Source organism: Papaver somniferum, chromosome 1 (assembly GCF_003573695.1).
Source record: "Papaver somniferum cultivar HN1 chromosome 1, ASM357369v1, whole genome shotgun sequence".
NCBI lineage: Eukaryota > Viridiplantae > Streptophyta > Magnoliopsida > Ranunculales > Papaveraceae > Papaver > Papaver somniferum.
In genome coordinates, this window is record NC_039358.1 from 244,354,967 (window position 1) to 244,377,151 (window position 22,185).

The 22,185-nt window shown below is 36.8% G+C and overlaps 2 protein-coding genes and 1 pseudogene across 2 annotated transcripts; all 3 read right to left on the reverse strand.

The window, feature by feature from the left end:
- Nucleotides 1-1,832: 1,832 nt before the first annotated feature.
- LOC113275438 lies at nt 1,833-8,115 on the reverse strand (annotated as a pseudogene).
- Nucleotides 8,116-8,743: 628 nt separating this feature from the next.
- On the reverse strand, nt 8,744-13,152 carry LOC113322916. The gene is made up of 3 exons (XM_026571104.1): nt 12,958-13,152; nt 12,717-12,854; nt 8,744-9,004 (listed from the first exon to the last, which is right to left on the reverse strand). The coding sequence occupies exons 1-3, from the start codon at nt 13,046-13,048 to the stop codon at nt 8,988-8,990; spliced, it is 246 nt and encodes an 81-aa protein (XP_026426889.1). The 5' UTR covers nt 13,049-13,152; the 3' UTR covers nt 8,744-8,987.
- A 5,595-nt stretch (nt 13,153-18,747) lies between these two features.
- LOC113322924 (probable purine permease 4) lies at nt 18,748-20,472 on the reverse strand. The gene has a single exon (XM_026571114.1). It carries the CDS (start codon nt 20,198-20,200, stop codon nt 18,893-18,895), a length of 1,308 nt encoding a protein of 435 aa, XP_026426899.1. The 5' UTR covers nt 20,201-20,472; the 3' UTR covers nt 18,748-18,892.
- Between the last annotated feature and the right edge of the window lie 1,713 nt (nt 20,473-22,185).

A 22,185-nucleotide genomic window follows, 5' to 3' on the forward strand; every position in this document is an offset into this window, starting at 1 on the left:
GATATGAAAGTCCATATTCACTACCATGGTGATTGGGTACGGAAAAGAGGTAACGATACATATATCGGAGTTCATTTATAATATCTGGTTTTTCAGGGAATGTTTACTCCAGAGGATATAAAGAAAAAAGTAGCGGGTCTACATGGTTTTGAACAGGGACTTGATTTTGAAGTCTATGGTCTGGTACTAGTTTAAGTTACAGGGTGCAGGCAGCGGATATTGATTACCGGATAAGAAACCTTGACTCTTATGCGGAGGAAGCACCAGGAGTTCCATCTTTTTCGTAATAGCATCTCGGAAAAAGGCATCTCAGCAAGTAACAATAGATCGTACTCCTGCAACTCCCTTTACCAGTAATGTTCGTCCCCGGAACTTGGAAGGGTAGACAAAACTAATATAAACCCTTTTCGTCCATTAAAACCGAAAACTAACAGAAAACATAAACCTCAAATTGTATGTTTCATGTCAGTATACTCGAACATGACATTAAACGAATTAAACTCAAACTGAAATCATGTCATAAAAGAGAAATCAAACACACACCCAAGCTTTAAGACATCATGATTCAACTTAAAAAACACGTATAATTACAGAATCTAGATTGATTTTTTTATTTAGTAATTTGACTAGAGATAAATGACAAACAAGGAACCAACTTAGAGTTTATATCTTTCAATTGAATCTTCAAGTATTTGCACTGATTCTTCTCCTGCGGTCATCATCAAAGCTAAGATTAGAATTTAAATTTCTAGGGTTTACATTCTAGAGTTTACAAATCAATTCAGAGAATAGACTGGACGCTTTTGATACCTTCGATTAGATATCTTTGAGAGTTCTCCTGAGTTAAGTGGATTGAAAGATTGAGAAGGGAGTTGATAACTTTTTTCTTCACTGACCAGAGTAAAAGAGAGTAGAGTAGAGTGAATCTTCTTCTGAAAGTATCGAAATAGTGTGGTTGTGTATACGTGTGTATTGAATTAGTGGAAAATACTAATTAGTATTATTCTTAATCCCCGTAAATATGTGGACATTAGTGGTCAAAGGGTATGTTAGGCATTATGTAAAGTCACTCCTACTTTCAGAGGATTTTCGGAATCAATCATACGTTTGGAAGACTTTGACCAATCAATCCCAGTCAAGGTAATTTCCTCCGACTGTTGTTTGAAAGGTGTAAAGTGAAGTCTCATTGGACACCAAGGATTGCGACAACTGAGAAGGGAATTTCTGCGGTAGAAGATGGTCAAGAAGCAATGGGTGATGTAATTCCTTACGAGATATATAGGTACAAACTTTTCGGGTGAGGGGTTACCTAATGAGAATATAGCGAGTGCATCAATGGAATGAAAAATGAAGTGCAGGAACCATCGGATAATAAGCTGGATTCTGAAAAGAATTTGCCAGCAAATATGAATTCTGATAAGGTACTTGGTGAAAATCATTTCAAACTTCTGGTTCCCTAATCAACAGCTCAAGTTGAATCAGGGATTCATGTTGTAAATGAAGATGATGAAGACTCTTCTGATGAAAATGATGGTGACATTCTCAAAGAAAAAGAGGTCGAGCAAGATTGCTAGTGTATGAGAAAAAGAAGAAGAAAAAACACAATCGAGAAGAGAACAGGAGAGATTGGAGTTGAAGAAAATGGTGTGCTGAAATTGAAATCTGGAGGAATAACCTTATAAAAAGGCCATGACAAGTGAACAAAATCTTAAACGAGTATATATAAGAAATAGAACGTATTCAAACATAATCTTTGTTATTGCTATTTGTAATTGCATTTTAACAACTTTGAAGGGGTGAAAATTCCCTTAGTTCAACGGTGTTTACAGTGTTTAGTGGTTAACATAGCCGCACTTCAATCTGATCTGACCTTGGTTCTTGCCTGCAAGTACATGTACGTTACCAAGCCTGACCATAGAAGCTGCAAATTGAGGATCAAATATGGGCTGAGTTGCAAATGCCTCGACGATCGGTGCAGTCCTTGGATCCGAATGAAGCAATTGATCCGTCAACAGCAACCCCTTCTTTTGCTGGAGGTTGGTGTAATATGCTTGGTCGAATTTCCTGGGTTTCGTAACATCTAGATCGACAAAGTTTGTGGATTTCTGACATTTTCTTCTCAGATCCATCAGATATGTGAAGGATCGGGTCTGCCAGTTTTGTTGAAGTTGTGAAGTCTCTCTAGTACAGGACTGCATGAAGTCCTTCCAATGGTGTGAGCCCCTGGTCATCATCAATTTCCCATGAGACAACAATAAAAAAAAACCATTTTACAATGAAGACTAAGGTTACTTCAGGCGTCTATGCATTACCTGAGAGGATAACCAAATCAAGTACATTCAGGCCTCGAGTGTTAACACAACGTGACTTAACTCTCAAGATAACACAACTTGTATATTTGGAAATCTCTGTATATTAGGGAATTGTCTTTATTTGGGAAAGATTGTATCTTAACCCTCAAGTTAGTTATGCATATATATGCATTGAGTCTTTGTATATTCTGTATATTGAAATCAATTGAAAACAGTCTTGTTTAACCTCGTCTCTCTTCTCTTTAGTTAATCCTAGTAGTTAATCCTTTAACCTAGAAGTTCTATCTTGGTATCAGTAGGTTAGTCGATCCTATTTCAGTCATGACAGAATCATCAACCACATCTTCTACAGCCTCTTCTTCAGTTTCTGCTATAATCAACTCTACCATGTCTTCCCTGCAGTCCTCTACGATGTCTTCTTTTCAGTTCTCTCAGCCACATCACATGATCACCGTAAAGCTAGACGATACCAATTACTCCTTGTGGCGTGCTCAGTTTCTTCCTTACCTTCAGGGACATGACTTGGATGGTTATGTTACTGGTGCAACTCCATGCCCTACAGAAACTCTTACTGCTGATCTCCCAAACCCTGCTTATCTTTCCTGGAGAAAACAGGATAAACTCTTAGTTAGTTGGCTATTTTCCTCTCTTACCCCAGCTACTTTTCGTCATGTCCATCGTTTAACAACGTCCAAAGAAATCTGGTCATCTCTGGAATCTCTTTATGGCTCTAAATATGATGCTCAAGTTCATCATCTTCACTGTGAACTGCGAGCATTACGGAAAGGTTCTCAAACTATGCGTCAGTACATAGACCGTGCTCGTGATCTTGTGGATAGCTTGGCAGCAGCAGATACCACTGTCACAGACAAAGAGTTTCGTCATTGTCTCTTAGCTGGCTTGGACAGTACCTATGATGCTATTGTCACATCATTAACCACCACGATGAGTTCGTTGTCTGTTGAAGATTTTCTCACTTTTCTCCTGACATTTGAACTACGTATTGATCAACAGACAAAGATTTCCAACTCTCAACCAGTTGCTAATCTCGCTGCCCAGAATCGACAATCTTCGTATCATTCCTTTTCATCATCTGGATCATCTTCAGCACCCAACTCTCAGTCATCTTCTTTTCGCTCTACTGGTAACAACAGAAATCAAAGTCACCTTGGGCCTGGTTCATCTCAGCCTGCTCGTTTTCAGAATCAACGTGGGCCTGCTTCACCTGACAATCAACGTGGGCCTATAACCTCTGATTCTTCTTCTCCTCGTTGTCAACTTGTGGGCGTAAAAATCATGAGGCCCAAGACTGCTGGAACCGTTATGACAAGAGCTTTCGACCACCTAGGCGTCAACCACCATCCTCTGCACCTCGGGCTTATGCTGCCTATGGACCTGGGTTTTCATCATCACATTCTTGGATGCCTGATAGTGGTGCTACAGATCACATTACCAATGATTTCTCTCGTCTTCAATTTCCTACTGAGTATACTGGTCCTGATCAAATTCAGATGGGTAATGGTTCTTCTATACCAATTTCTAATGTTGGTTCCTCAATTTTAGGGACTCCCAACCGTAAGTTGCAGCTTCGTAATGTCCTCTTTACACCCAAAATCTCTCATAATCTCTTATCTGTTTCTCGTTTCACTACTGATAACAATGTCTTATTTGAATTTCATCCGAATTTTTGTCTTGTGAAGGATCGATGTACCGGGAAGGTTCTTCTTCGCGGCATTAGGAAGGGTGGTTTCTATCAACTTGATGTTTCATCTCCAGTTCCTCAAGCCTACATAGGAGAACGTGCTAGTTTACAAGCCTGGCATGCTAGAATGGGTCATCCAATGATGCGCACAGTTCGCAAAGTTATTTCTCAGTTTTCTCTTCCAGTTTCAAATCAAACTATCAGTTTTTGTTCCGTTTGTCATGAGCATAGAAGTCATAAATTACCTTTTCAATCCAGTACAACAGTTTATTTGAATCCATTAGATTTAATTCTCTCCGATGTATGGGGACCCTCTCATATTTTATTTAATGAAGGATATAAATATTATATTATATTCATTGATGCGTATAGTCGTTTTACTTGGATGTTTCCTATGTCTCAAAAATCTGATGTTTTCTCTATCTTTTTCTTATTTCAAAAGCATGTTGAAAATCTTTTTGGTCGAAAGATAAAAATATTTCAATCTGATAATGCTGCTGAATATCACAAATTAACTCCACATCTTCAAGAACTTGGAATTTTTCATCGTTTTTCATGTCCACATACTTCTGAACAAAATGGTTTGGTTGAACGTCGTCATCGTCATATTCGTGAAACTGGTCTTACTATTCTTAACATGGCCTCTGTGCCGTCTTCATATTGGTATGACTCCTTTTACACTGCATGTTATTTGATGAATCGTGTCCCTTCGACTTCCGTTCATAATTCTTCTCCATATGAAGCTCTTTTTGGTATTTCACCTGATTACACTTCTCTTCGTGTATTTGGCTGTCTATGTTATCCTCACTTGCGTCCGTATAGGTCTCATAAGATGGATGTTTTATCTTTTCCATGTGTTTTTATTGGCTATAGCCCCTCTCATAAGGGTTATAAGTGTATTCATCTTCCTACGGGTCGAATATACATCAGTCGACATGTTGTTTTTGATGAGACTACCTTTCCCTTTGCATCTGCGTCGTCACCTTCGCCGTCGTCGACTCCTTCACAGGTAATTCTTCCCTTCTCTGCTCTTCATAATTTTGTTCCGTCATTAGTGCCTATTAATCATCAGCCGCCAGTCTCCAATCATCAGCTCCCAGCCTCCAATCATCAGCCGCCAGCCTCCAATCATCAGCCGTCAAAATTCAATCATCAGCCGCCAGTCTCCAATCATCATCCGCCAGACTCCAATCATCAGCCGCCAAACCCTGTTTCCGATCATCAGCCGTCAAACCCTGTCTCCAATCATCAGGCGTCAAATTCTGTCTCTAATCATCAGCCGTCACCTGCTGTTACTTCTCAGCCGACAGCATCATTCTCCAATCATTCGCTGCCGGTTTCTGTCTCTCATTCTCAGCCATCACCTGCTGTTGTTCTTCCGCTGTCGTCAACACCTGATTCTGTCGGTTCATTGTCTTCTGTTCCTGCTTCGTTGCCGTCTTCTTCTGCTTCTCAATCTGTAACTTCAACAAATGCTTCCCCTGTTACACACCCGATGACTACAAGAGCTCGAGATGGTATTTTCAAACCAAATTCACGTTATGCTCTCATCTGTGATTCAGTTCTTGAACCATCTTGCATTTCTCAAGCTCATAAGGACCCTGACTGGCGTACATCATCCGACGATGAGGTCAATGCATTACTTCGCAATGGTACTTGGTCCTTAGTCCCGTATCATCCTTCTATGAATGTTATTGGTTGTAAGTGGGTTTTTCGCATCAAGCGTAATCCAGATGGTACCATTGCACGTCGTAAATCTCGCCTAGTTGCCAAAGGATAAAATCAACAAGAAGGAATTGATTACTCTGAAACGTTTAGTCCGGTTGTTAAACCATGCACTATTCGTATTATTCTTACATTGGCTTTATCCTCCAATTGGCCCATTCATCAACTTGATGTGCAGAATGCTTTTCTTCATGGAGAACTTCAAGAGGAAGTCTACATGAAACAACCTCCAGGTTATGTTGATTCTCGTTTTCCTACACATGTTTGCAAATTACATCGTTCTCTTTATGGACTTAAACAGGCTCCTCGTGCGTGGTATCACAGACTTAGCAATTTTTTGTTGCAAATTGGTTTTGTCACTTCCAAGTGTGATTCGTCCTTGTTTATTCATACTGGGACTCATGGTGTGATCTATTTGTTGGTGTATGTGGATGATATTATTGTCACTGGCTCTAGTACTACAGGTATTTCCTCTATTCTCTCTCGTTTGCAGCAAGAATTTGCAATTAAAGATCTTGGTCAATTATCCTATTTTCTTGGAATTGAGGCAATTCGTACTTCTTCGGGGCTCTTTCTCTCGCAACATCGTTATGCTCAAGATCTTCTTATTCGAGTAAAAATGGATGGCGTTAAACCAATTACTACTCCGCTAAGTACTTCTGGTGATGTTTCTTCTGATCGTAGCACTTTATTAACAGATGCTACTGAATATCGTAGCATTGTTGGAGCTTTGCAATATTTAACTTTTACTCGTCCGGATCTTGCGTTTGCTGTCAATAAGGTTTGTCAATTTATGCATGCTCCTACAGAGTTTCACTGGGGGTTAGCTAAACGTATTCTTCGTTACCTAAAGCATACAAGTACGTTTGGTATACTCCTTAAGCCATCCCCTTCTCTACAATTATCTTTCAGTGCATATACTGATTCTGATTGGGCTGGTTCTCTTGATGATCGTCGTTCTACAAGTGGATATTGTGTTTATTTGGGTGGTAACATTATTTCTTGGAGTGCTCGTAAGCAAAAGACTGTTTCTCGTTCTAGTACTGAAGCTGAATATCGAGGACTTGCTATTGCTACTGCCGAAATTATGTGGATTCAGTCGCTTATTTCTGAGCTTCGTATATCCACACGCTCTCCTCCTATATTATGGTGTGATAATCTTGGTGCAACTTATCTCACAGTTAATCCTATATTTCATGCTCGGACGAAACATATAGAAATTGATTACCACTTTGTTCGTGATCAAGTAGCTTCCAAGCTTCTTGATGTCCGTTTTATATCTTCTAAATATCAAATTGCGGACATATTCACCAAACCACTTTCTAGTGATCGGTTTTCTCTGTTAAGGTTCAAGCTTACGGTTCAAGATAACCTGTTACGCTTGCGGGAGGGTGTTAACACAACGTGACTTAACTCTCAAGATAACACAACTTGTATATTTGGAAATCTCTGTATATTAGGGAATTGTCTTTATTTGGGAAAGATTGTATCTTAACCCTCAAGTTAGTTATGCATATATATATGCATTGAGTCTTTGTATATTCTGTATATTGAAATCAACTGAAAACAGTCTTGTTTAACCTCGTCTCTCTTCTCTTTAGTTAATCCTAGTAGTTAATCCTTTAACCTAGAAGTTCTATCTTCGAGTTTCATAAAAATGCAGAAGATCAGAAACAGATTCGCGACCCATGGGGACTATATTGGCCTCCTTGGCAATATAGATGCTTCCATCCTTTCGGCCAAATGGTATAGCCCAAAAAGGACCACCTACATCAACTGTCGCATCTCTAGCAGCTGCCGTTAGAATGTCCGCACAAGATACAATCGTAGGACATTTTCTCTCCAGTTCAGCTTTAACGTCATCAATCACGTCAAAACCTCTCAATGTTAGGCTGACATTTGCGCTCCTCTCGCTTCCCTTATGGTTCAACAGAATTGAAGCATCACACCCCTGTACGTAATCAAGTACAACGAGATCAATATCAATACTGAAGACCAATTTGTACATACCTGGCTAATGAGTTAACGTACCCTAACAGCACAGTCATGGAAATGCAGCCTGATGAGACTGGCAGCAATGGTCGGGTCCTTCTTTATCCAAGCAGCCACTTTTCTTTGGATAATACCTTCAACATCTGGGCAGCTCTTCTCGTAGTGAGTGAAGGATAGTAAATCCTCTGGTCGCGTTTGGGGTTTGGATCTGGGACGCTGAGGAGGTGGTGGTGGGGATGATTTTGATAGCGGCTTGGTCTTGCTCTTGGTCTTGGCCGTGGGTGTTGTGGAATTCCTGGAGGATGATGAAACTCCAAGTGCGATAGTAACCAAGTGAAGAGTAATAAAAACAAGAAGACATATTGATGAAGTCGGCACCTTCATGGTTGCTAATTGAAACCAAGTTCAATTCAACTGTGTATCCCTACATGCGAATGTATATATACAAAATCAAAGAGTCAACTTGTATCAATGTGATTTTCTTTTTTGTAGATTGTGAAACATACAGATGTGGTGAAGGCAATGAGAAACCATTACATGCGTGGTGAGGCACTACTCTACAGCTACTAACATACGAACGCCTGTAAGTCTATAATAATAATACAATATGTAATCTTCCCAGTGAATCATTCTTTTATTTTTATGTATAAGAATCCATTACTTGCCAGCATGTAATAGCAGTAGAAGGGCCTTTTCCTAAACGAACTTGCAATGATATTTGACTTCCACACGAGTTCGCTCATTCATTATACTTGGACAAATAAAACACTTCTCTGTCATGTATCCTAGAAAGTTAAACTGAAGCAGCTCTTTTCTACCAAACGATAACGAAACAAAATACAGAACAAAGCTTGTGTTGTCATTTTTTTCTCCATCCTCAAAAGGTTCCAAATGACAAACTAGTCAGATACTTGAGGTCCCTTTCAATACTATCTATGCATGAGAGAACTCTCTCAATACGTTCATTCCTGGCTGGGCTCGGCCTGCAGCCTATCTAATGATCTGAAAGAAATCATATCATCAGAGTTTCATATATATTGATACAGATATTTCATGAGCAATTCTGGACGAATTCAAATTTGTGTATCCAACATCAAGTTACTTATTTATTCCATTTTTCAAATTTGAGTACTTGGAAATATCAAACCACAAACAGTTAAATTGGAGCATACAAGCCACAATCTTTTCTACAAAAATTTAAAGACAGGCGAACACAGTTCAGAATAAACTTCCTCCACATCTCATCACCAGTACTGCTAATCCTCATCTTCATCTGTCAAAAGAAACAAGACAATCAAATGCAATGAGATGTAGCACACATATAACATTACAATGTTAAGTTATTCATACAATTTCTACACTAAAAGGAGGTGAGACTGAAAAGTTTACAGCAAAAAAAAGAGACAAAGTAACTGCTTATACTGGGGTCACAGGGTTGAAGTGGCGAAAAGTGAAAATACACTAGGAAACAGTGAGTCAGTATATCAGAATTTCAATAAACACGTAGATAGTTGATGTGAAACAGACTCAAATTCTTCTATGTGAATTGTCAATTTCACAGAACTGAATCATTTGCCTCTAAAGCGGAGTAACATGGGTGTGAGGATACAACAGGGTTAATTCAGAATTCACAAATAAGCAGCATCTTGATATGCTAAACCTTTGGTTGTTTGCTTAAATTTGGAGAAGTTCCTAATGAAAAGATTACACATAGATGAGATCGGAGGGGTCATTTGATGGGAGTCAAAAACATGAATATAAACTTGGATTGACATATGAAAGTTCAGCTACATTTTATTTAATACATACTCAACTCAGATTTGACATGTCTTCAAATCTACCATAACATCTTTTACGTTTTAAACTATTGCTGTTTCATGGGTTATTGGGACTAGAGTTACTGAATAAACTTCAATTCTTTTTAACATCTAGGAAACCTTCGTTGTGAAACCAAGCATTCTCTGATCTATGACATTTCCATTCTTATCACATAGCTGGAATAAACTGAGGTATGTGGCAGCCAAACTTCTTTTAAAATGTTGTTCTTGTTCGCAAGAGAATCATTATTTGTCTATCTAAATTTTTACACTGAACTTCAAGTTGAGGTATCAAGCTTCTCAAATTCCATAAAGTCTGAGTTCCATGACTTTCAGTGAACCCCTGGCTTTAAGAGTTACAATGTTAACTGTTCCAGGTCTACCTAAGATGACAGCAATCTCTCATTGATTAAATAACACAGATATATCAGCGTCTTCTTAACTATTTGAAACTCAATCATTTGTTCTTTTATGTTATTTTTCATTTGCAATGAGTGTGTTTCTATGGACCTATACCACCAAGGGCTTGGAACTCAAAACCATTCAGTATTTAAATAACCAGTGACTTGAATGCTAATACTTTCAGAATCTTCCATTGGACTAAAGAAGCAGCACCTATCAAGGCGGGATAATCTCAAAAGACATCTAAAAAGAAGATTTCGAAGTATTTGAAGTGCACAAATTTAGTTATTTGTTTCATGTTGCAACTAATCTCTCTACGTAAAATGTTCATCCATTGGACTAAAGAAGCAGCACCTCTCCAAGTGTAAACCTTCCTTAGAGAGGTATCATTCAGGAAAATAACCAACTAGTGAAAAACATAGATAAATTAGTCTTCTCTTATGAAAATGTCTCCGCTATTTTATAAGTAAACTATTGCTGTTTCATGGGTTTTTATGACCGGAAAATGGGGATTAGAGTTATTGTATCAACTTCATTTCTTATTGACATCTACGAAACCTTCGTAGTGAAACCAAGCATTCTCTAATCTATGACACTTTCAATCTTACTAGAAAACCGGAATAAACTGAGATACGTGGCAACCTAACTTCTTCTGAAATGGTGTACTTGTCTATCTAATTTTTTACACTGAATTTCAGATACTGTTCGTCCATCAAGCTCCTCAAATTCCATAAGAAGTCTAGGTTCCATGACTTTCATGTGGCCCTAGCTTTAACTGTTAACTGTTCCAGGTCTACCTAAAATGAGAGCAATCTCTCATTAATTAAACAACATAGATACATCAGCGTCTTCTTAACTATTTGCAACTCAATCATTTGTTCACTTCTTTTATGTTATTATTCATTCGCAGCGAGTGTGTTTCTATGGACCTATACTACCAAGGGTTTGGAACTCAAAAACATTCAGTATTTAAATAGCCAGTGACTCGAATGATGACTCTGTTCTGTACATACGTCAATTCCTAATACTTTCAAGATCTTCCTCTGGACTAAAGACGCAGCACCTATCAAGGCGGGATAATCTTGGAAGACATTTAAGGCTAGCAGAGATTTGAAGTATTTCAAGTGCAGAAGCGTAGTTATTGAGGGCATTTTGTTTCATGACACAACTAATCCATCTGTGTAAAATGGTCTAACTAATAAGTCTAAAGAAACAAGATAATCAAACGTAATGAGATGTAGCATACATATAAAATTACAATGTTAAGTGATTCATACAATTTCAACATAACAGGAAATGAGACTGAAAATTTTACAGCAAATAAAAGGAGAGAAAGTAACTGGTTTTATTGGGGTCACAGGGTTGAAGTGGCGAAAAGTGAAAAATACACTAGTAACAGTGAGTTAGTTTATCAGAATTTCAATAAACACGCAGACAGTTGATGTGGAACAGACTCAAACTCCTTATTTGTTCTACTGGCAAAACTATGTGAACCGTCAATTTCACAGAATTGAAACATTTGCCTCCAAAAAGAGTAACATAGGTTTAAGCATGTGAATGGGGTTAACTCAGAAATTCACAAATGAGCAACATCTTGATATGCTACCCTTTGGATGTCTGCTTAAACTTGGAGAAGTACCTTACAAAAAGATAAAACATAGACAAGATTGGAGGTCTTTTGATGGGAGTCGAGAACATGAATAAAAAGTTGGATTGACATGTGAAAGTTCAGCTACATTTTATTTTATACATACTAAACCAAATATTTACACTCAGAATTGACATGTCTTCTAATCTACCATATACATCTTCCCGTTTTAAACTATTGCTGTTTCGTGGGTTTTTAAATGGAAAATGGGGACTAGAGGTACTGAATCAACTTTAATTCTTATTGACATCTAAGAAAGCTTCGTTGTGAATCCAAGCATTCTCTGATCTATGACACTTTCAATCTTACTACATAACTGGAATAAACTAAGGTATGTGGCAACCTAACTTCTTCTAAAATATTGTTCTTGTTTGCAAGAGAATCATAATTTTTCTATCTCATTTTTTACACTGAACTTCAAGTTCAGGCATGGTTTGTACATCAAGCTCCTCAAATTCCATAGAAGTCTGTGTTCGATGACTTTCAATGTGGCAAGGCTTTAAGAGTTACACTGTCAACTGTTCCAGGTCTACCAAAATTGAGAGCAATCTCTCATTGATTAAAAAACACAGACATATCAGCGTCTTCTTAACTATTTGAAACTCAATCTATGTTATTATTATTCATTCCCGATGAGTGTGCATCTATGGACCTATACCCCCCAGAGCTTGGAACTCAAAAACATTGAAAAAAACCAGTGACTCGAATGATAACTCTATTCTGTACATTTGTCAATTCTTAATACTTTCAAGATCTTCCTTTGGACTAAAGAAGCAGCACCTATCAAGGCGGGATAATCTTTGAAAGACATTTAAGGCTAGCACAGATTTGAAGTATTTCAAGTGCAGAAATGTAGTTATTGAGGGCATTTCGTTTCATGACACAACTAATCAGTTTATGTATAAATGTTCTAGCTAATAAGTCTAAACCCTTTCTTAGGGCGCGAGGCAAATAACAAACTAGTGAAAGACATAGATAGATTAGTCTTCTCTTATAAAAATGCGTCTATCATTTAAAACCAATTTTAACATGAAACCTCAGAAATCCCCAAATTGGCATAACGAATCATTAAGAGTGGAAAATCAATTCAAGAGTAAACTGAAATGAGAGAATAATACCAAAGTAGCGACGCTCATTAGCGGCCTTAGCTTTGTCGAGCATCTTGTCAAGATCAACTTGAAGCTGAGCATCCCATTTGACCAACTGATTTACAAATACAGCTCCAAGTCCCATACCCAATACATGCTCCCATGGATCTGAAATGAAAATCAAATCAGAAATCAGATGAAATGAGAAATCAGATGAAAATGAACTGATAAGGAGAAATGAAGAAATTAGGTTAAAAGAGAAACAACATACGCCTCATATAAGGAAGTTTACGGAGGGCATTGGAGTACATCTGTGTGCCCAACCCTAGTACTGCTCCTACCATCGTCGCCGTCACAGGCATCTTCTTCTTCTTCTTCTGTTTTCTTGTTTAATTTTTAGCTGAGTCAGTGAGAGAGAAATGAAATCTGGATTTGATTTCTGAACTCTTCTTCCTTTCACTTCGTCTATCCCCAAATTAAATCTCACTGCTTGCAGCACGTGTTAACTATAAGCGTGCCGTTCCGTGCCTTTTTTTTCCCTACCCTGATCATATCCTGTGAAAAGCCCAATAAGGCCCAACTTACCTGTTTGCCGCAAACGGTTTGTTTGTATTGTATCGTATCGTATATCAGGGATAGCTTCTTTCTCCCACCTCATCAACATCATCGACCTTTCAAATTTTCTACATCTGATTTTGATTTTCATCTGTTTAGCACGAGATCCATGTAATTGTTGGTTGGCTGGTAATCCATCATATTCATACAGCAGCAGCAGCTGGCCATGCAATGCATGTAATATCACGAGCAACGACGTCTAATTTCTCCTCCATAATATCTTTCTTTATATGTTTTTCTTTCTTTAACCAAAATTAGTTGCTGCTTTCCAATCTCCATCACATGGATCGTATCTTTCTATTATTAACCTTCCAAATCTAAGCATATGTAAGCTAGCTAGGTACAACGACATGTCTTAGCTTGGCATCTTAAAATTTTGGCAAACATTCTCTCTCAGCAACTATATCTAACAAGATTTTGTGCACACTTGGTTCACCAATTTAATCTGCAACTACAAACTACAAATACTATGCATCAATGCCTCTTTCTTTGAACCATATTTTTTATTTGGTAAAGCTCGGCTTCGTTCTGTCCCGATATGATTTGGTAAAGCTCGGCTTTGCCAATTCTGCATTTGATTTGGTAAAGCTCGGCTTCACCTCGCCCCATTTGGTAAAGCTCGGTTTCGCCTCTCCCCAGTCCCGATTTGAACTTGCAGTACGGGAACTGGCAGTAGATGAACTTGGGTGTTGAAGACCAAATGTTCTGAAAATTTGATTTGGTGTTATTAATTAGATGAGAACATTTCTTCAACTAAGAGGTGCTAAAATCAAATAAAAACAAATAAAGGAAGTGACGGTGCAGATAGATTAATAGTCCAAAAACTACAATAATATAAATTAGATTTAATGAAATGTTGTCTGAAATTAGATTTGCATATGGAGCAATCAAGCTCGCCATTACAGCACGTTACTATTTGGTAAAACTTTAACTTTCTTTACAAAGCATCTTTGTAGTTACATAGCATAGCATCTATATATATATATATATGTAACCTGCTGAACAGGTTGGTAAGCCATCGTTCAGGGACATTGAGATTTTAAACCATTGTTTTTTCAGTGTGGATTTTAGTAGTTACTGCATAAACTCGTTGCTCAAAGAATCTCCCTGCTGCTAATAACACTTCCTGCAAAAGTTGTTGTACAGTAATTTATTTAAATACACAACCAAATTAGTCAGACACCATTAACTTGGTTCACTTTAATAACAACATATTATGAAAAGAAGCTAATATTTGAGGTTTGTGCTTACTGTTGCTCCAGAGAATCGAATTGCTGGTAATCCTTGGTCCCGCTAATGTTTAGCACCGGTGGAGGATCGGAAAATCTCAGGCTTACCCAGTTAACTATTCGCTTTCTTTACAGCTTACTCTAGCTGATGAGTTTCTTTGCAGCCAGTTCCCATATCATCAGTAAAATTAGACCATAAAATTGTTGTTGCACACTCCATAAAAAGAATAAAATCTTGAAAATGAGTTTGCCGAACTATGAAAGTTATACCTTCATTATGGCTTCTTTCAAATCTATGCTTTCCTGGTTATCCAACAACGGTAATTCTCTTTGCGCCCAATGTATTACATCTTAGCTTTCTTTTCAGATTTTCAGAACCAAAGTGACTCAAAACCATGTTCATGTAATGACAGTAAACCTCATTCATGGATTAGTATGGAAGTTAATATGTAATTTGACTTCCCAAATCTAAAGATAGAGAAAACCAATATTTTTAGGTACTACATACCAAGTCTACCCTACCATCATTAGAACTGACTTTGCATAAAGCTGAATCAATTTTCTTCTTGGAATCACAGTAAGCATCAACAATTTAAGAAATATAAACGTAAATCATGTGATTCGTATAAAAAGAAATTGGGGACCAGGTAGAAGAAATAATTACCTTGTTGGTAATCTATGAAACATGGATGCAGGAAAAGGCTTGTTGGCTATTCCAGCATCATTCCACTATCCATCTCATCATCATTTACTGTCTTATTTTCATTTATTTCCCCTGCGGACGAAGTGAACGAACATATTAAACCCAATTAAGCTTATGGCTTATAAAAGTATACACACATAAAATATAAATAACAATCAGATATCAAACCCCAAGCACCAAGAACTGAACCCATTAAAGTTTTGTGAAGTCAGATATCTTTATAATTTTCATGGTTCTATTTTCTTCCTTCTTGAATACTATGATTCATCTCCTTCACTCTCTTGTCGTGTACACTGTCAATTCTTCAACATTCATTATTGCTGGCAATAAAAAGTAACAACAAAAAAATCAGTAACAAAAAAAGCTAAACGATGTTGAAAACAAAAATCTCAAGGAAATTGAATATAAAAATCTGAAACTTTCAATTGTATCAATACAAATAAGAAAAATGTTGCAATTTCAATAATCCAAATAAAACATTTCAGTTTAGGTATATGATATGCTTACTGTTTTTGGCACTTGCAACTATCTGCCGGGACTCTTGTTCTGCACTCAGTAACATTTGTACACTAAAGTATCCATTGCAATTTACTGATGTAATTTTCTCTGAACAGTGCATGAATCAGAAGGAATACATTTTTATACATATACACTTCATAAGTAAACCATACATATTGGAAGGTATTGCAATCCTCACTTACAGTGACATCCAGTAAGATATTTATATACACTGGTGAATAAATAATGTCTTCACATGCAATTGCTTATACATACCATGGAAAGTATTAGAAACCATGGACTTGTAATGCTTCTCAACCCTGTCCAAGCAACAAAAAAAAATCGTACCTGCAAAATAAAACAAATAGGTTAGGGTTTATTGATTCAGAGAAACAAAAAGACAGAACGAAAAAGTTTCAGGCTTACCAACTGCAAAAATCGTTCACCTTTTTTACTTTGTATTGAAATCCCTAGACCTAAGAAAACAAACTCAGGTACTGATCAGAAAAAGTGCAATTTTTATATCTTAAATCCGCTAACTAACCACAACTCACCACTTCAAATCAAGCATTCAGGTATATTAGATAGAAAAATGAAATAGATGTGAAAGAAGAACCAAAATTAGGGTTTACGTATTTAGTGTTCCTGAGGTTTTTATTTCAGTGTTCAGAATCATCATATCCGGAAGCCATATCAAAATCTGTAAAAGAAACCATTAATAATAATATAAAAAAAACAATGATGAATTAAAATGAGAGAAGTAGAACATGGAGAGGAGAGGAAGAAGGCTGCAGAGAGAAAAAAAACCCCACTGAACATCTATTACGCCTACTGCCCCCATTTGTGGTATCCACTGTCTAATGGCACAAAAACTATCGATCTAGCATAGTCTTTCACTTCAAAACAGACTGGGAACCTACATTAAACATTTCATGTTTGTTTAAATATTAAAATAATTAGACATAAAGAACTAAATCACCTTGGAGCATTAATCGTGTTCTTAATTTGGAGCATTAACTCTTGCCTTTGTGTTACACAATTTCTTAAATGTATATTCATAATTATTTTTGTCCACTCCTCCTGTGAACGTCACAGTCTCAGCATCAAGCACAATCATCGTACTCATACTGACAATCAAAAATAGACTTAATTAATCATTTGGGTCCAAGTGAACACACAATTCGCATAATTGGCTTCTCATCGAAGTAATAAATGTGTTGGCATCATTTGGGTCAAAGTGAGCATGTAATTCGCTTCTCATCCAAGTAACAAATGTGTTAGCAGTTTCTCAAGGAGCTTTTGGTAAACAAATGTATACCATATACCTTCTTTTCGGCCAAGAGATTAGTGTAACATTTTGGGACTGCCGCTATTTTGAGTTTCAAATATACCTGCTTTTCTGCCAAGAAATTATCGCTGTAACATTGTGGGACTGCCACTGCTTTGAGTTTCAAATAGAAGGCCTCGACATCCGGTATCATCTATTATTTGGATGGTGTGAAATTCAATCAGTCAAAACACCTGCCAAATATGGGGAAAGATAGAGCCTGGTGCCAATGAAAAACAAAGAGTTAATGTATAAGTACTGAGACTGCAATAATACCAACCAAGGTATCCCGATAAAAGAAAATCCTGCATCCAACATAGACGGGAAAATATGCTTGTATGCAAACGGATCCTGCATTTGTACTAATTCAAATTAGCATTCAAAAATCAATCAAAGCAAATGGTATTGTTTCATAGAATGGCATGTCGTCAGTTATCTAAAGAATCAGCCATCAAAGTGTAAAGTCTCAAATTTATTATACTTGTAAATGGTTTAGTCTTACTATTTAATCTTACTATCCTACAAATATCCTACAAATTAAACCACCTAAACAGATTGGACCTAACCACTGTAATTTTGTGTCAAGCTTAAGGGATGTCATTGGGTCGAATCCAGTTACATAAAGAAGAATCACATGGCATCTAACGAATGCAAATGAGGGGGACTCACCAGGTTGAATTTCAAGTGATGTATGTCTATACAGATCTCCAAATTAATTGAAGGCCAAATAACATATAAAAGATCTCCAATCGGGCTTACTTTACCACTCTATACAGAATTTAGAATTGAAAAACTGAAAAGCATAGAAGTAAAGAGAAAAGTGATATACCTTAAAAGACATATCTTCAATGAAGCAACACACCAATGACCTAATATTGAAAACAAAGAAACAACCAAAAATTACTCATATTATATCACCAAAATAAAATTAGGGATTAAAAGTTGGATAAAATAAATTAGGGTTCTTTTTGAAACCTACCCCAAAAACGAAAATCGGAGATATCATCAGGGATTCTTCAAATTTCGCTTCAAAGACCTGGCGAAGAGATTGCAGTCGAACCAAAAAAGAAAAAAACCTTCACCTAATTCTTAAAGAAACTTAAATTGAGCCCAATACATCTAATTATACTTCAATCAAGAGCAAACCCATCATACTTTGATCAAATTATAAACCCATCTAATTATACAGAGTTAATTAAAGAAACCCTAAATTACCTGATTTTGTGATTCTTCATCAGAATGTTCCCCTAACTTCAATTTATAACAGCAACGGGTTCTTTCTTCTTCTTTCTTCTCTCGTCGAAGATGTAGAGACGATTTTTGGGTACGGCTTGAGAGATTTGGATCGCGATAAGGTTTTTCTTCTTCGGCTTTTCTATGTTTTCGATTTTTTTTCACGGATATAAATAAATAAATTTCTTTATTTTGTGAGAAAAAGCCTTGTTTTTCTCTCCTTTAAGGAAAAGTGAAACAGAGCAATTCTGTTTGAGGGTGAGGGTCGCCGTTCAACGTGGAGCTTAAGGAGCTTAGGATTTTAAAGGAGTTAGATGTCTATTCTACCTAGTTGGTATGCCGGGATTGTCATAGTTTCGCTATGCACGCGTATTTTCTAATGCTCAAAGTCAGTGCAGTGCATCGCATCGTATTTTCTGATGCCATGCATGTACAATAGTATATACTAGTAATAAATAAGATACCGCAGAAAAATCTGCATAAGTTTTTGTAATCTTTATGTGTACATTAGAACCGCAGTTGAAATATATGTATAGCATTTGCTAAATTAATTTTTCGATGAATCTATTTAGTAATGTTCAATTAAAACAGCATCCCTTGTTTAGGCAACAATACGTGAATCTTGATTATGATTCATCGTCTTCATTTCTATTCTATTTTCTTCGCCATTTTCCTCTTCCAGTAATAACTCCTTTTTAGGGTCCTTCATCTTAATGTATTCACCATAGAGATAAGAAGAAAACCCCCAAACACACAGCACTGTAGAAATCGCCTTGGCCCCACCAAACGAATCACCATAAGCCAATACTCCACCAACCACATTCATCGAAAGTATCGCCGTCATGCATATCCCACTATTCAGTGACGTCGTCAGAAACACTAAACCCGCCGTCCCCATGAAAGTAAATTGCCAACAAAATATCGTGAACCCAATCGTCAGCCAGTAACTAGTTGTACCGAGATTAAAAACGCTCAAACTCTCTTTTTTCATCTCCCCGAATCCGCCGTCTGCCAACATCCCAACCGTCGCCAGCACGGTCGCTGCCAATTCCATGACGAACTGCATTTCCATCACCAACTCATAACTCTTGACGTTTCTGCTATAAATCATATCGACAAGCGGTAGGTAGAGAGCGAAAAGCAAACCCGCACCCAGAATAGAAAAGAAGCCCAAAAAGTATTGTTTCTGAGAGACACCCTCGGGTCTGTCGTGACTGTGTGTCAAAGCCAATAGCACTGAACTTAGGGTTAAGAGAACCACACAGTTAAGGTTTTTGAAGGTTACTTTTTGTTTGACGATGATAACGGACAGGATAAGATTGAAAGCTAATTGAGTTGATAGCAGAAGAGATGCGGTTGAAACAGGAAGATAAGACACGCCCCATGAGAACAACAGATTATTAACCCCAAGCATAAGACCTATAGCTATTGATATTAACAGCAGCTTAAGAGTGAAGCTTGAAAAAGGCCATGGTTTGTTGTGATTCTTGTTGAATAGCATTGGGAGATAAATGGGGACGAGGAGGACAGGAAAACCAGCAGATTGAACAAAAGTAGAAACCCATCTGCTTGAACCACCATGGATGAAATAAAACCTTGAGAGTAGACTCGATGAGACGGAACCCACCACAAGGGCTGCGTATGTGATCACTAGTAAAATCCAGTACCGAAGATCTCGTCTAGTACTGCTGTTGATGTTATTATCAGTATGGCAAGAATTACCTGGTGATGTTGCTTTATGTTCATCTGTTGTAGATTCAGTGACAATCAGAGCAGTTTCGGTATTAACGCTCATTGTTGTTGCGGATGATGAAGAATGATAGTCCTCCTCTTGCATGATATTTATTCCTCCGTCATTCTTATTGATGACAATATTACAGTCTGGTGGTGGTGGTGGGTTGGGATCCATTAAATTTTTGATTAACACAAACAAATAAAGAAAAAAAATATTAAAGTAATTCAGAGAGACAGAACGAGAATGAGAAAGGGGGAAGTACACAGATAAAATAGATTAGATAAATATAAAGTACATACTTAAAAAAACCGAAACCATTAAATTAGGATCTCGTATATTTTATTGATTGTGCTTAGTTTATAGAAAGATCCTACAAAGAAAAGTAATTAGTGATGCACACCAAAAAAGCAAAAGCAACAAATAATGCAAAATCAAATTAATTTGGGTTTGTCTGTGGTTTGCTGATATGAGATTGCATATACTTCTCTATATTTATAATGTTTGTTGTAATCTCCGATCACTCTTTCCCTGATTACTCTCTCTCATTAATTACCCTCTCTCATTAATTCATGTAGAAAAAATCTCAGCCACGTACCCTCTTAAAAGTGTCATATGCTAAACTATCCAGCCCGGCACATCCTCAAAGAGACACTGAGAGTCAAAAGGTTTTGTGTTCTCGTGCACATTGTCACGGCATAAAGTTGATGCTATTAGTATGATTTGGTAAATAGGCTGGGATTCCTTAATGTTTGAAGTTGATTGATGTCGATCCATCCCCACTCAAACAGGCAGCTTAAACTGTGGTTTGTTGTCATCATCCAAAACAAACAAAAAGAACTCGTCTTTAATGAAAAATGTCAAGTTCAAAAAGATAAAGCAGCCATTCCAAATTTATATATAGTCGTATTACTTTTGGAAGATCATTTATTATTAAAGTTGAATTATTAGATTCTTGGTAGCATCAGAAGCAGGATTATCATGAAAGTTCAAGAAAATTTGAAACGGCCATTACTATACATATATATGGGTTCAGCCGATGAAATAGACATAGGTTTTATATTTCATCATACAAAATCTTTGAACTACGTGACAATCACATGTGTATGCATGTTGTATAGAATATATACCTGCCGATGTTAATGATATTGAATCAAGTGATCATTCTCACGTAATTTTCCTTACTGCAGAATAACTTGTGGAGGTCTTGGTTTCTTCCCTTTGTTTTTTTTCATACCCTACACTAATGGTCCCTAGACTATTTCCAAACTCCTTAAATTGGTTTCTTCCTCTTCACCTTTTATCGTAATGAGTTGTTAATTCTTGAATACAATGCCGAAGGATATTGTATTCCATTTAGAAGGACAAAGTTCCTAGAAGTTTTAGTATTAGCTTTTGGTTCTCAACCGTCCATCAAGGAAGAGTTAATAAGGTAATAAAACCTTATAGAAACCTAAAATAATAACTCTTTATAGAAACGTAGGATGTTTCACAATATATTAATGATCCTTGATTGTTATCAGCATGTTCCCTTCCATGTAACACACCACGAATAACTTACTCAGCTAGGCCTTAAATAACAGTATCATAATAGTCCAGTAATGTCTTTAAGAAAGACAATTTCTATTAACATTCATCCATTCACATAAATGTATACCAAAAACTGATACATAAATATATTCATAGTTTCATTAATAAGAGATCAACAAGTGTTCAAAATAAACACAAATTAGCTGAATTCAATAACCAGCTAGGCTAACCTCGATATATGAATGCTCTTGGGCCGAAAAAAATATTCGTTTAGCGAGGTTATTTATTTATCGATAAATAATATATTATTCATTTATATAGGTAAATGAATATTTATTTATTTAAAGAGCATTTTTGTTTTTTTACGTTTATAATTTATATTTAGAATAAGATATTCAAGAATTTACCGATATCATTTTTAACTTACGTTATAGAAATGTCACGGATATCGAACATCTTTTGAACTATTGTAATGAGAATGATGCAGTTATGGCTTATGAACTAAGAAATTATCGAACCATTATTAAATGGTGAGAATCATCCAGAACCAGATGATAGTAGCGCTATACAAATGTGTCACCAAAAGAGATATTTAAAGCAGTAGTCACCATAAAAATTGTCTTGGTACAATG

Coding starts and splice junctions, on each gene's coding strand:
- LOC113322916 (XM_026571104.1), bottom strand. CDS start 13,048: ATGCCTGTGACGGCGACGATGGTAGGAGCAGTACTAGGGTTGGGCACA. Junction 12,855..12,957: donor TAAACTTCCTTATATGAGGC/GTATGTTGTTTC, acceptor TTTTCATTTCAG/ATCCATGGGAGCATGTATTG.
- LOC113322924 (XM_026571114.1), bottom strand. CDS start 20,200: ATGGATCCCAACCCACCACCACCACCAGACTGTAATATTGTCATCAAT.